The sequence below is a fragment of the Drosophila tropicalis genome, unplaced genomic scaffold (genome assembly GCF_018151085.1).
Source record: "Drosophila tropicalis isolate 14030-0801.00 unplaced genomic scaffold, ASM1815108v1 contig_694, whole genome shotgun sequence".
In the NCBI taxonomy this organism is placed as follows: domain Eukaryota; kingdom Metazoa; phylum Arthropoda; class Insecta; order Diptera; family Drosophilidae; genus Drosophila; species Drosophila tropicalis.
The window spans coordinates 7,040,821-7,056,444 of record NW_027173176.1 but is presented as its reverse complement, the minus strand read 5'-3'; the positions used below and the strand labels follow the sequence as shown (position 1 = coordinate 7,056,444).

The following is a 15,624-nucleotide window of genomic DNA, read 5'->3' as shown; positions in this document are numbered from 1 at the left end:
TACATGCACAGCACTAATACATATACACGTATACTTTGCGGTTTGTTTGGCACCCCAAAATGAGAGTAGCAGCTACAGAAGTAGCGGCAACCGAAAGTTAAGTACATTCAATATGTGTGGGGCTACTACAAGAGTATGTATGTGTGTGTGTGTGTGTGTGTGTGTGTGAGCGAGTGAGTGAGTCTGTGTGTGTGTGAATGTGTTGATGTCTGTGCATGTGTATGTGTCTAAGGGGTACTTGAGATTTTCTATGGTCGCCGCACAAAACACATTAGTTGAAAGTACTGACCAACAAAGCCACTAACAAGCTGTTGGTTACTTCCCCCACCCCCTGCCCCACCGCTTCTCACTAGACACACATGCTCCTAGGAGTATACTTTACCCCACCCCTTTTCATCGTTCACCATATTGAAGGACCATTATGTGTGCCAAATACTTTTTCTATATACTCTCTGGCTTATAAGGGGTAACTAGAAGATTACAACCAACTTGAAAAAATTTGAAATATTGATCAAATATTAATACCGGACGCCACCACCCAATTTTTATGTGTTCATAGCGTAGAACAATGTTATCTAAATGGAAAGGCATTCAAAGTTCGGCTTGATCCAATTGTCTTTGGACATTCTTATTGCTGTCGTTAACATTTTGTACCATGTCCGTAGAAAGTTTTTTTATAAACGCATTTAAATGAATTGAGTTTAATTTTAAGATTTTCCTATTCACTTTTATTATTACCTGTGTTAATATTTCACAACTCAAGTAGAAGTGAAAGAGAAAGAGAGAGAGAGAGAGATATAGAAGAAGAGTTAAACATCTTTAGGCTTATGTGACAGAATATCATATTCCCAAACTATTAACCTTTATTAAAACCGATAAAACCGTTATATCAAGAGAAGTATGTATTTCTTGAGTTACATATAAACCGATTAACATTTTTCGTTAAAGCATTTTTTTGGATTCATTTTCATATTCATTGAATAACCAGGATTAAACACTTTCAAAAGTATTTTCGTATTCAAAAAATATTCTTACTTATACCATAATTAGAAATCAATTAACAGTTACTAACTAAGTGCAGAATTGCCGTAACAGACATTACTTTACCCTGCTTTTATAGTCTTAAAAGAATTTTTTATAATAATCACTTTTTTGTGCTTTATAGATTAAAGATATTAACTGGGGATCAGCGTAGTAAATCTATTTAACAATTATATATGTATAGGTGGCATGTCTATGCCTCTCTATCTCTCTCTCTCACTATATACTATAGATTTCCTTTCCCTTTCTTTTAGATGTTTTTAAGCTATTTTTAATATAAACAATTTAAATTTAATTCCACAAAAGTTCAGTTCCTAATGGGGAAATAACTGCAACACTGCGAAACCACTTTCCCCATATGGAAAATAATCGGTAGTCTATATATACATATTTAGAATACATATGTATTCTCTTTTTGTGCGTGTATTATTTTCAAGAATTATGTTGTTTTGCATGTCCTTGGCTGCCTTTCGCCGATTCGTGTTCTTCTTTAACTTCACCGCCTTCGTCATCGCTTCTTTTCGTTCCGCTTTCAAGTGACTTTGTATGTATGTATCAAGTTTCTCGTTGCCATACTCTTACAGAGGGTATTATGGTGTAAAGGTAATACAAATGTGTATATGTATTCCGAATCTATACGGAAGTATGTATTTGTGATGTGATTTGAGAGAGAATTTCCGTTGGAGATTTACTAGTCGGGTCCCTGCCAGGGCATTAAAACTTCGGTACACTGAAGTCGACTGACTGTGGGGGGATTTTTTTTATTTATACAAATTGCTATTGCTTTTGTAGTCGTTCGCCTAAATATTTATGCTTTTATGCATATTTCTAGCATTTTTTTTTATCTCTTGGCGTCTCCTTCTCGTCATTTTTGGACCTCTTTGAGCGAACTGAACGACTAGCTGGCTGAGTGACTGTCAATTTCTAGTAGTCGTTGCTCGTCTATTGACGCCACCGCCGCCGTATCCATTCTGCTTACCCCCCGTTTTGCGCCCACTGCCGACGACATTGCCCACGCCACCAGCAGCACAGGCCAGATCTACATCCGTTTCGGCCACAATCGGAGGACCCCATGATACTTGTCGTCGTACAGTTGGTGGTCCTGCTCCTCCTACTCCTCCAGCAGCTGCTGCTGTTGCTAAGCCTCCTGTTGCTGCTGTTCCTGCTGCCGTCGTCGCTTTGCGCCGTTTTGTGCTCTGTTGAAGTGTTGCCGCTCTTTGTAGCGGTTGTCTCTGTTGTTGCTGCTGCTGCTGCTGATGTTGTGGCATAGCCTGCTGCCTTTGATTTTCATTTTGGTGCTGCTGTCAAAGTGCAGAGATGTTTGGCATTGCTTTTTATTAAAAACTTTTTCGTTTCACATTTTGTGTTTTAAATATTTTTTCATTTTCATTTTGGTTCTTTTTTTTTTTTTTTTTGCTTTTGCGGGCTGCTTCTCTTGTTGCACATTCTTTAATTAGTTTTGTTGTCTCTGTGCTTTGTTTGTTGTATGTGGCACAGGCAACATGCAGCATGCACCATGCGGCATGTCGTACTTACTATTGGCTGGCATACCGTCATGCAGAGTTTTCGTTTTGTTTTCTGTACTTTTTTCGCATATATACATATTGTACATATTGTCATTTTGTGTTTTTTAATTAACATGCGTTAAATTAGTTTTTCCCTTGGGTTAGTAACTATTAGTTTAATAAACTCCATTTGCGACTCAGCAGTAGCCTCCAAAAGTTTCTTTTCAAATTTGATAAGAAAATCTGTTAAATATCGAAGGATTTGTATCCTTCCTAAAGAAACTGTTTAGATATACACATGCCCACGCATATTTCGCTTATTTATTTGTATTTCGAATTTATATTTGTATATTTTATGTGCTCTGTTTGCGTTGCTGTGGCAAGATTGCGCATACGCCGCGTTGCTCTAAATAAATTCGCGTTCGTTGATTCTATAAACTGAGAGTTACGTATTAATTTACACATCATTAGCTCGTCGTTTTTTTGTCTTCATTAAGATTTATTGAAAACTTGAGGAAACAGCAAAAATAGGCACACCCATACACACACACACACACATAAACATGAAGCGAACGAATTCGAAGAAAGGGAGAAAGAGAAAAAGTTGTGGGCGGTTTGTGTGGGAAAATGGTTTTCCTTTTTTGCATTCTAAGCTCGTAATGAGTTTTACCGCAGCCTTGCGGCATCTGAAGAGGATTGGGGCTAGCGGGTAGCTGGGTAGAAAGGTAGGGGGGTGAGGGTAAGTAAAGTTAAGTGCGTGCTGCGTTTGTGGCCGAAGCGAAATGAACAGCATCAGCAACGAAAGGAAAGAAAATGCTACCAAGACTTTTACCCACAAACAATTTTTGAATAAAAAGCAACTTGGCATGCATGACAGGAGCAAACCTCTCCGTCCACCTCAACTCCAGCTGGAGCGGCAGCTGAGGCACTTGCACTTTTTGCTAGTTTTAAACAAAAGCTGAAGCAACTTTCCCCTCCCCGTTTTTCATTCCTCTCTTTCGGTTTTTGCTACCACCCATCCGCTGTATCCCTTGTAAGCGAAACTTTTTGATTTTGGAAAGAAAAAAAATAAAAACAGAACAGAAACGAAAAAAACATCAACTTTGGTAGTGAGCTTCAATTTCGGTTTCTTTGCAATCAGCCAAGAAAGACGTTGACGACGTCAAACGCCTCAAGTCAAGCGGAAATGCAGCTAGCGTAGTCCGGAAAGGGAGGGAGGTCAGAGTCGGGATAACGCTGACAATGCCTCACGCACAACTTTCTCTTTCTCTCTCTGGGAAAAACAAGAAATAGGAAATTCTATAGCCATATAGTCAAAAGTCTCCGATTTGAATGCAGCGACCAGATTCCCTAAAACTCAAAAAGCGAGAAGCAGTCGGAGTAAGGAAGAGACGGAAGTTGAGAGAAAAAGAGATAGAGATAGAGTTAGAGTAAAGCATCGCGGGAAATTCAATTTGGGTGCAGCTTAAGCCCAAGACAAAGTACATGCTAAGTAAGCCCAAAAGTAACATGAACCCCCCTCTTCCTCCCCTCCTCTTTGCTCGCCCCCCCCTCACCACCCGTTTCACACTTTTCATGCTAAAACTATATAAAAGCCAATAAGTTCAATATTTTGCTTTTGCAATTTTCCCAAAAACTTTTTTTTGGGGGCATACCGAAGAGTCGTTGCGAAAACTTTCAAGTTTTTTCTTCTTTTTTTTTTTTTTTTTTGCTTAGAGTTTGGAGTTGGCAAAGTTGTGAGGTTTTTGTCTTAAGTTTCAGACTTGCTTTATAAATCATGGACAACAACAATAAGAGAGCAAAAACTCTATGCATATATAGGATTGTATGTGTCTGTTTCTGTATATTTGTATGTATGTATGTATGTATGTGTGTATATAGAAATAAGTTCTGTATAGTATGATAAACCTATAAATTGTGGCCTTTAGCAAATGTTATTCTTACCTTCAACTGAACTTTCCTTCTTCCATTCGTCCGTGATTTTTCCATATTAATTTCGCAAATGTCTGTTTTGAACAAAAGAAAATTGCCATAAGCTCTGTGAAAGCAGTTCAATTTACTTTAGCCAGCCAAAGAGAAAAAGAAAGATACTGGCAAAGGGGGTTAGGGAAGATGACTCTTTTCCCTTTTGTAAGCACTTTTTCTATTAAATAACATTTTAGACAATTGGCTTGGCTACATACAAACAAGATGCCGCTTAAGAAATTGTCCTCAGCCACATAGAATGCGAATAAAACGAAGCCAACAACAACAAGGGCGACTGGACGCTTCCTACAGAGAAGGGAATTCTTTTTGCGAAAGTCAACTCAGAAGCCATCGAAAAACCAACATGACAATTAAAAAACATTTGAGGTACACCTCGCGCAGCAAACAGAAAGATGCATTGCTTTTTATATTGTAGACTGAACTTGTAATTGTGAGAAAAGGAATTCAATTTAAAAACAACAATTGCTAACAGAAGTGGGCGGCGGTAAGAAGAGGCCAGCATGAAGGAACAAAAAATGAGCACCCAATCTTCTCCACATATGCATTAACCGATTAAAGCTGAATGTTATTTAAAAGTTCGCAAATAGGAGGAAGCATATTATAATTTTTGCACTAAAAATCCATTTTTATGTTGTCTGCTTCCATAGTATTAATTTGATCTCGTTAAGCCTACTATGTATGTATGTATTTATATGAATCGCAAAAAAACACAAAACGAATTGAAAGCAAAACTTCATTTTTAATAGGTTTTAAATTGAGAGAGAGAGAGACTACAATGCAATACTGTCCATATTGGCCAGCTTATGGCCGTGTGGAATCCCCTACGGATCCCTACAGCACCCCGCTGCCTACTGCCCCCCTCTGCATCTGTCGAGCCTACGCCCGTACAATGACTGACAATCGGCAATTTTCATTTATGCATCAATGCCAATGCTTTTTTCTCAACTAATTTTTAATTAAATAGTCACACTATAAGCGCATTTGATATTAACAATTAAAACAATACACATACATAAATACACGCACACACACATATTGTATGTGTGTGGCGCCATTAAATTACAATTATATGTGGGCGGATGGGTAAAAACATTGTGAAATATTTTGGGAAACTCCAAAAGGAAGAAAATATTGCTTTCACCTCTTTATACACACACACACTCACGTATTTCCTTATATGGCCAATGTGTGCGTGTGACCATATAAGTATTTATTTGTTTATTTAGTTAAATTCAATTAAATGCAGTTTAATTAAATTGCACATTTTCACAAGTTGATTATATGACCGCCAGGCAGACATAAGAACCTATACATACATAAATAGATGGGGACGGCAAAACAGAGAGAGAGAGAGAAAACGAGAGAAATATCTCAAAAGTTCAGACGACAAAATTAACTGTTTTTAGCAATTCAAAAATATTGCAAAGTAACTCCATTTTAATTGAGTGCCTCAAATCAAAGCAAACCCATTTTTGATCCTTAACGATACAAAGTCAAACAAACCAATCGTCAAGGTTTAACCGATACTTTTTCCCACTTATTATAACCTTGTCTTCAGCTTAATGCTATAAATCCTCTTTGGTCTAGGATATTTCATACAGTAGTACAATGTACTGCTTTTTCGCATTTGAGTTTCTGTGTTTCAAAACTATATAATTCTATATTACTTTTATATGTCTTCATGATGAGTTTTGTGTTTCGTGAAGAGTTGAGTTTGTTTGGAACTGAGTATGTGTGCGTGTGTGTGTGTGTGTGTATATGTTAAATGACATGCTGGGTAGTAGCGTTTGTTGTAGTTGTAGTTCATTGTTTATTTACACTAGAAATATTGTATGTATGTATGTAGGAGAAAATCGTTATAACATGCAATGCCAATGTTCCATTTCAATTTTCAAGGACGTCGCTTGTCGTACTCTGTCACAAGTCATGCAAATTGGTCTCACTTAAGGTGACAAGCGGCGCCAGTTTGATTAAATTTTGTGGAGCTCTCTTGCTTACCGGTAGCTCATTGATATGGCTAACTTCTGTCTGATCCTGTTGACCATTTGCCATTGGGTTTTTTATCTCTGTCACTGTCGCTGTGTCCGTATTTTTCTCTGTAAAGAGAAGAAATATTTTTTATTTTGGCACACTCGCACGCACACACACACACACACACACACACAATGCTCTTACCGGAGGGAAGGCTGGATGATTGGGGGGCGGTGGATGTGGCCACTGAAGAAGCCAAAGTATCAGCAGTATTTTTACTGCTGCTGTCATCGAGCAGCTGTTGGCCATTTAACTTTGTCTCCTGCTGCATTTCCTTCACTACTACTGGCTTATTTTCCTCTTCCATACTTTCGTGGACTTCCTCTTCTTCTTCTTCTTCATGGATAGGCGTGACAATATCACCATTTTTGGCTGCTATCGGGGTCGATGGGTTGGTGCAGTCTGTAGGTGAAGCTGTGGCACTGCCATTCTTTAAGATGCCCACCAAAGGCGTCCCATTTAAGCTTGGCTTATTGTCTTCCTGCGGCAGCTACACACACAGTTGAGGTTAAAGACAGGCATTCAATTTTATTCTAGTCAATTAGAGAGTATCTTCAATTTAATTTTTCAATGACATACCGCTTGATAGCTATATGGTGGCATTCCTGCACTCTTTGGGGGGCCATTCCCCCACCACTTGCATTGCCGGCAACCTTTACGCCAGGAGATTCATGCATTTTGGTTGCATGTTCCTTGGACCAGATGATATCCTCATCGGTTTCACGCTCGATGCGCTTCTTGTAGGCCAAATGGCTGCGATACACTTCAAGCAGGCAACAGATGACAATGATGACAAACACCGTGGTCAGTGTGATGAATACCACCTGAGTGGAATCCTCCTTCTTGTCCACATCATACACAAATTTCGATATGTAAGGCACCCGTTGGGGTGGCTCTTCTACCCAAGGCTCGGGTATCTGATGCGAACAAAGATGCATTTCATTAGCACAATTTGGCGGCTCATTGAGCACCAATCCCTCCCCCCATAGCCATTCCCATTTCCAATCTTAACCGCTACGTACTTACCATGCTCACATTGACCATCGGCTCTTGTGTAGGCTGTTCGGTCACATCAAATTTAGCATTGCATTGCGCACTGCGGACACCCTGCGGATTTATTACCGTTATATTATCGGCCCCCGATTTGGTGAATAGCATATACTCCTCGAGCGGCTTCATAATGTGACCATTCACCTGGATGTAGATGTCTGCCGGCCGCCACAAGGCATTCAAATGATGTCCAGTTTCCAATTGGGAAATATTCAAAGGTGAAATTTTCATTAGTATTTGGTCATTAATTCAAATTGAAATGCAAATGTAACTCCCTCTCACATTCCCCCATGACCCCACACCAATGCCAGAAGCCGGCGCCTCAGAAATCGAGTTTGGGTTTCGAAATGGAATTTGTTTACTTTAGGGATAAATTTTCTGGGTGGTTGCCCCGTTTTGCCTTGGTTTGCGTGTGGAAAAGCCAGTTGCTATGCCATCACCTGGCTACCCTCATCGCCCTTCTTACCCTCGCCGCCTGGCATTCGTGCGTATTTTATGTTTTTCCGAAATTAGCTATAAAAATTGTTAATGCTTAATGGTAACCGACGACCCCTACACCTCCGATTATCGTCGTATTATATTTGCTGACTTGTGATTTGCTTGGAAAGAGGCGTGGCTGTGTTCCCGAATTGCATTGCTTATCGACAATATATACAAAACATGTGCGGAAACAACTGCCCAAAAGTGGCATCATTGATGATCGCATTGCTTTGGCATAGCTCCTTAAAAATGAATTAATTAGGGACTGCTGTTAACGAAATGCTGCATAAAGTAAATTATTTAATGTCATGTCCTCTCCAAGTATTATGTACCTTTAGTCGCTTGAATCGTCTGAGCTGCCGGAATTGGTTTAAAGTTTTTTTAATATTTTATAGAGAGGGCAATAAGCTGGAGACCACTATTACCGCACTCTTCCTCCTGTCACCTCTACCGCTTACTCCGTCTTTCCGTTGTTACCCACCACCCGAAATGGCCCCACCGCCATCTTTTCTCTCGCTTTCTGTTTATGGCCATTGGCAAACTATCGCACTTCGATGGCGCTTTAATGGGACACGTTTTACAGCTTGCACACATGTGGCATATGCATAGGAAGCCAGAGGCTTTTGGGGGGCGTGGCAGCTGTTTGGCTAGTTGAGAGTTTTAATCAAAGTGAACTTTTGTGGTTACAACAACAACAGCAGCAACAGCGCAACCAACGCCAATGCCAACACCAACAACAGCGTTGGCAAAACAGCAATTTAAATATGAGCAGCGCCGTAAATCTTGAGAGCGAGAAAAACTGACAAAAATTTATGGCAACAGCCACGGAAATGACTTTTTATGTGGCAGGCGAATAAATTTAATTTTTTGGTCAACAATATGTACAGAAAGAGAGCAAGTGGCAGAGAGGGAGATATAGAGAAACGGAGCAAAGTATAACAGAGAGTGAGGGGGACGGAGCATTTATTTTTCATTCCTTCATAAACTTGCAGCATGATGCACATATACACACTGCAGGCATCACTTGATGAGGCAACCGCGCCAACCCCAACGAAAAGAAATTAATGCTCCGACCAGTTAAAATTTATGACCCAACCCAACCCGACAACCCAACTCGTCTCGACTTCTCTTGGCTTTGCTTGACTAGAACTCACTCGACAGGCAGCCGCTGTAACTCTTAAAGATGGCGAAACGCGAATCCGTCGTATTGATGCCACCAATCTGTGCCCGATTAGCACCCGCATCTAAGGCAGTTGTCCCAACACGGGCAGCAAAATCCATTAGCGGCACCTGCTCTCGATCGATATAGAGCTGAGAGCGGGTTCCATTCCTCATATAGTAGACCGAGTGCCTGGCACTATTTAGGAAATTCCTGTCGATCCTGGCGCCCACAGTTTGGCCATTCTCTCGATCCTCCTCAAATTGCAGGTAGCCATCTGATGTGATGGCCAGTAAAAGGTAATAGCTGCGCTCCGCTGCTGTCTGCAGCAGTAGCATTATGCGATTGGCCCTCCGCAAATCGAATGATGAGAACGCCAACTGCAATCGCACATAATCTACGCGACCTGCGCTCGGCAATTCGAATTTTCGTTGCAGTGTCGATTCGCCACTAAAGTCCGCACCCTTCTCCACCGAACAGAATTCACCGAGAAAACTGGTGTGCTCGCAATCACAGGTTGACAGTTGCTCAGCAAAATGTTCCTTGCAGATACCACCATTTTTGCACGGTTCCGCATCACATTTGATTTGACAGTTTGGTAGAACGCCTTTTTGGGCTAAAAAAGACAACAAAACCAAATACGTTAATTCTAATAGATAGACCCACAGTGTGACAGAGAGAGCGGGACGATTCTTCCTAGAATTATTTCTTATATTTCTGTGCAGTTTGATATCTTAAAATTTAGAACCGAGTCTCGTGGGCAGTGACAGTTATGGGCAATGGTTCCTTAATCGCATCAAAGTCAGGTTGCAATTTCCGCGTCGTATAGCGTGTGCGGCTTGTGAATATGTGTGCGTGTATGTGTGTGGCCGCATAAATCATACGCCGTGTGGGCGCTTTCGGTTCGCTTATCGCATTGGCATTAATCTTAGCGCCCCAAAGTGCCTGTCTGCCTGCCTACTGCCTTCTGTCTGCCTTCTGTCCTGACCATGGATATTTTGTTGGTTGCATACATCCCTCGACCGCCGTTGAGTCTCTTGCACTTAACGGAAATTGCATGCATATTAAGTTGCAGTGGCGTGGCCCTGGTCTGGTGTGGTATGGTCTAGTTTGGTTTCGTTTGGTCTGTCCTGGTTTTGGTCGTTGGATCGTTTTAGTATGGTTCAGTGGGTTGGCGTAAGAAAATGGCATTAGGCTGCAACCGAAAATTGCACTCAATGAAAATTGATTTATACTTACTGGGCGCTATATTCCTTTCATTGATTTCCGCCAAGTCGATCAACTGGGCACCAATTTTCAATCCACGCACACAGCCAATGTAGCCCTCTAGTGCCGGCGAGTCGACATTGGGACGCAGCAAATTTGCTGGATCATAGCCGCCAACATGGAATTGAAAGTACTCGGTGGGCGGGGCCGGGGGTCGGTGCGGTGACAGAACCTCTGCAAATAAACAAAATTGAATGAATATAGATGAGGGGAAACAAGTGGTGGCAAGAGGAAGAAGAACCCCCATTGGTCCTGCTATGGCTTCATTTTCCCTCGTCGTGTGTGTGTGTGAGTGCGGAAATGAGCCTTCATTGCCGGGGCATTTCGGTTTTAAGAGCCAGTCTCTTACTCCCTCCAACATTACTCCCTTTGCCTATTTGGCTTTTGCCTGGTTCTGGTTTTGGGCCCATCAATTTCGAGTTTAAGTTTGTCTAATTGAAATGTTTGCAGCTAACAGCAGCAGCAACAACTCATTCAATTCACAATATATGGTGCAAGTGAAAGATCGCGCGAGACGGAGAGGAGGGCATTTGATTCTCTGGCCTTCTCGATAATTCCAGTAAACGCATTTAATTACATAAGTGCTTATGTGTTATTCCCTGCCATTTATAAACCAATCCCAATTTCGATTGTAATCGTTTTAGTCTCCAATAGCCTGCAAATCATCATCGACATCTGAGCGAGAGGAAGAGTAATTATGATTGATTTTCTATCGGTTGCGCGAGTTGCAAATCGTCCCATTGAACGTTTCGCATTGAATTATGGGCAAAACTGATTGATATACAAAAAAAATATAATAATTTAAAATTCTTCAAAATAACTTGTGAATATTTTAATTAATCGGATAAGCAGAAGGCTAGCTTCGTTGTGTCCTTGTGCAGTCTAAGAAGGTTACTCATGCATGGCCACACTGACAGGAGATCTTAAAACTTCACATAGGATTGCCGTTTTGATTGGTTGGAAAATTTATGTTGGTATTTAAATGCAATTGGCTCTCAGAGTTTATATTTTTGTTTTTTCACTGATTTTTTGCATATACTACTACTACTGCGAGATACTTGGCATAAATTGCAAACAGTTTATATGGCAATTTTAAATTTATTTTCAAGTTGTGGCATTATTTTTTTGTTTTCTTTTTGTGTTTTTTTGTTAAAATATTCGGAAAAAAATAAAAAGGAAAGCGCTCAAACATTTCGTGCTTTATTTTTCTCTCTGTTAGCATCGACAAAGCAGCCTGATGTTTTTGTGCCATAGAGGGAAAACTTTCGCCATTTGAATGGCGTTTATTTTCAACAGATTTCTACTGACAGAGACACACATACACTCACTTATACACTTATACACTGGCTGCATAAAAAAACATTTGAAGTGCACATAATTTGGCGATCACAGAGCAGAGATTTTTGCTCCATCTTTTTCACTCCTTGTATGTGTGTGTGTATATGTGGGTATGTGGAAAATTTTTGGCATTTTTGCAACTTTACTTGCTAAACAATTTCAAAATTTTTGTGCTGTGCTGCGCTTGGCGGGGCATATAAAGCCAGTAGCAAAGACAAGACCAAATTTGGCCAGGACAGGACGAGATAGGACCACTAGCAGCAGCAACAGTAGCAGGCGTAAAAGCTATATCTAGTGCCAGGCAACCAAATGAAAATAATAATAAAAAAAGAAATAGAAGAGTTGTAAAAGGGAAAGAACAAGAACAAATAACGACCGAAGGAAAATCAGGAGGAGGACAGGCTTTGTTGGTTCAATAACTTGCAGTCAAAAATCAAACAAGTGAATCCTTGGCAACGATGCCCAACCAGTTGCGACTAAACAGTGGGGCGAATGCATGTTGTGGTGGGGGCGGTGGTGGCGGAGACATTTCCTTGTTCTCTGACTGGACGCAGGCGTGGCGATATGCCAGTCTGCAGCCAACACTCGGCCAGAGTTCAGCCACGATGTACGGACGTCTACCAGGTACTAGCGGCGGGAATGCCACAGTGGCAGGTGGGGGAGTTCCGAGCGGAAGTGGAACGGGTGGTGTCGGCGGCGTTTGTGGCGGCGTCGGAACATCGTCATCCACACACGACAAGCTGAAAATTGGCTTCTGCACGGATCTGGACAAATCGGTGTTGGTTAACAATTTCGAGAAACGCGGTTGGCATCAGGTGAACGGCGACGATGATTGGCACTTCTATTGGGCCGGAGTGCAGACCTGCCGAAATATCTTTAGTGTGGATAGTGGGTATCGAATGCATGATAATCAAATGATTAATCATTTTCCGAACCATTATGAACTGTCGCGTAAGGATTTGCTTGTAAAGAATATTAAGCGCTATAGAAAGGATCTCGAGCGCGATGGCAATCCCCTGGCTGAGAAAACCGAATCAAATAACTCGAGTGGCACACGATATCTTTATTTGGATTTCGTGCCTACCACATTTGTCCTGCCCGCTGATTACAATATGTTTGTGGAGGAGTATCGGAAATTCCCGCTAAGCACTTGGATTATGAAACCATGCGGCAAATCCCAGGGAGCTGGCATATTTTTAATCAATAAGCTATCAAAACTGAAAAAGTGGTCACGAGAGGCCAAGGGTCCGTTTCATCCACAGATTGCCAAGGAGTCCTATGTTATCTCCCGATATATTGACAATCCGTTGCTTATTGGGGGTAAAAAGTTCGATCTTCGACTGTACGTGTTGGTCGCGTCGTTCAGACCCCTAAAGGCATACCTATTCAAGCAGGGATTCTGCCGCTTCTGTACGGTGAAGTACGACACGAGTGTTACGGAATTAGACAACATGTACGTGCATCTGACTAATGTGAGTGTCCAAAAGCATGGTGGGGAATACAACACTCTACACGGAGGCAAATGGTCGGTGCAGAATCTAGCGCTTTATTTGGAGGGGACACGTGGCAAAGAAGTTACCGATCGCCTTTTTGGAGCGATATCCTGGCTAATAGTGCACTCACTGCGAGCGGTCGCACCGGTCATGGCCAGCGATAGGCATTGTTTTGAGTGCTATGGTTATGACATTATCATCGACAACGCGCTGAAACCCTGGCTAGTAGAGGTCAATGCCTCACCATCTCTAACCTCGACGACCGTGAACGACCGGATTCTGAAGTACAAGTTAATCGATAACATCCTATCGGTTGTCCTGCCCCCAGACGGTGTGCCCGATGTGCGTTGGAATAAGGTGCCATCGGCCGATGCTTTGGGTAACTTTGAGTTGCTTATCGACGAGGAGTTGGCTGCCCAGGATGAGGCTCAAAATAGTACCGCATCTTCACATCCCAAGGCCACGAAAGTTGGGAGCCGCTGGAAGTGACGAAAGTAAACGGGGGCCAGGGACAGCCCCATATAGTTATGTTCCCTAATGTAATCCCCCGATATGTCTTAGTTTTAAATAGTTAGATGTTTAATAAATAAGAAAAGAACTCGGACTCACCTTTTTCGGGATTGCTCCATGGTTTGTTGGCATACTCATCCAGTAGCAGATTGCCTCGATCGATGCTAACGCTACGTTCATTCACATGCATGCGTGTCTCCTGCTCACTGCGGACTATTGCAACCTGAATGCTCTTTAGCGAGGCGGCTAGCGTGTCATCAAGCAGAGTAAGGTTGACAATCTCATCACCGTAATTGTATAAAAAGACTATCTCGCGGGCCGCACTTATATACAGATGGATAAAATTATTGTAGTGATCGTTGGCATAGAGAACCAAGGCATTTGCGTCGTAGGTCCTTAGATTGATCAGCAAATCTTGGGTGAGTATGCTCTTTAACATTTCACGTTCACCCTCGATGCCATGCATTAGACTCGCCGGAGTGGCAGTTACACTAAGATAGTTTCGCATCAAAAACGATTCCCGATTGATGAACGTTAAAGCCTTCTCATTTATGTCTGTCGTGAAGAAAAAGATAAAGAGATGATGGAAGGAGAATGGATGAAGAGTTCATAGACTTTGTCGTTCACTCACTTGTCTCACAGAACTCCCCAATGTGAGCCCAAGGATTATTGCAAACGCACTCAAAGCTGCTCCACAGCTCCTTGCACTGAGCCCCGTTCCGGCAAGGCGAGGGGACACAAGATGGCTTGCAGTCCTTAATAATTTCCGACAGATGCACAGACATATAGCTATAGATATCAAGTATCTCACCGTTGACCACTAGACCACGAAAGCAACCAATAAGTCCAGCCTTTACAGACAACTTCTTCAGAAGGTCGCTGTAAACGAGAAACGAAACGAAGAAAAATTGAGAGTGAGAAGGAAAGAGAGAGAGAGCGTAAGAGGGATAAGGCTCTGTGTGGGATTACTCAATATTATGACTTGTCATAACTATTCAATAACTTGGCAGCTGGGACCTAACATTCGCCTTTTCTCTTTTCCACCTCGTACTATTTACTTGGCGTAAGGAAGGAGAGATGGCAAAACCAATATCGTCATCATCATCAACATCAGCATTTGCAATCTTTTATCTCCCTGACTTTATGCAAATAAATTGCGACCCATCCGCGGGTTTTGACGCGTTTGGATTTTAAAGTTAAGTAAAGCTGCAAAATCGAAACTTCCACCCACGTCTCCACCGGCATCCCTTCTCCAACCATTAACCACCAACCCCTCCTCACCACTGCCGAAAGGGCCGCGAACGTGAATGGACATTGCTGCAAAATAGGGCAGCTGAGCAGTAAAAGTTTTTTCATGCAGCTTTTACATTTTATTCAGTTTTTTCATATTACTTCGAAATACAACTAACCAAACAAAAAACAAAAAGATATTTTCAATTTGTGGTGCAATTTTTATTAATTGGATATTTGTGGGGAATATTTTCAGCTGATCTATTATGCATCTTGAAGTCTTTGGTCAAATTTAAGAACTTTTATTTTCTTTTTATGTTCTATTTCTGTTTTTAAAATTTTTTAAATAATGGTTTGTTAAGGATCAGTCAGATAGTTTACATTTATAGCTTTTATCGGTGTACTGAAACCTACAATTTGTTCATATTTTGAAATTCGTTGGTAAAAAGGTATCCAAAATTCAGCACAAATGATGCTAATTAAAATAAATCCCAATGCTCTTTATAGTTATGTATTTTCGACACTTGCAAGTTTT

At 41.4% G+C, this 15,624-nt stretch overlaps 2 protein-coding genes across 2 annotated transcripts in view; one reads left to right on the top strand and one right to left on the bottom strand.

Annotated features, from left to right (window-relative positions):
* The window catches only part of axo (axotactin), a 59,329-nt gene that overhangs the window by 6,727 nt on the left and 36,978 nt on the right, over positions 1-15,624 (bottom strand). The window contains 9 exon segments of the mRNA XM_068292396.1: positions 6,531-6,628; positions 6,708-7,053; positions 7,143-7,187; positions 7,190-7,480; positions 7,590-7,771; positions 9,248-9,868; positions 10,492-10,692; positions 13,959-14,414; positions 14,491-14,738. Of these exon segments, the coding sequence (XP_068148497.1) occupies positions 6,531-6,628; positions 6,708-7,053; positions 7,143-7,187; positions 7,190-7,480; positions 7,590-7,771; positions 9,248-9,868; positions 10,492-10,692; positions 13,959-14,414; positions 14,491-14,738 (2,488 nt within the window).
* TTLL1B (Tubulin tyrosine ligase-like 1B) lies at positions 11,748-13,953 on the top strand. Its single transcript, XM_068292397.1, has 2 exons — positions 11,748-11,966; positions 12,059-13,953. The coding sequence occupies exon 2, from the start codon at positions 12,315-12,317 to the stop codon at positions 13,836-13,838; it is 1,524 nt and encodes a 507-aa protein (XP_068148498.1). The 5' UTR covers positions 11,748-11,966; positions 12,059-12,314; the 3' UTR covers positions 13,839-13,953.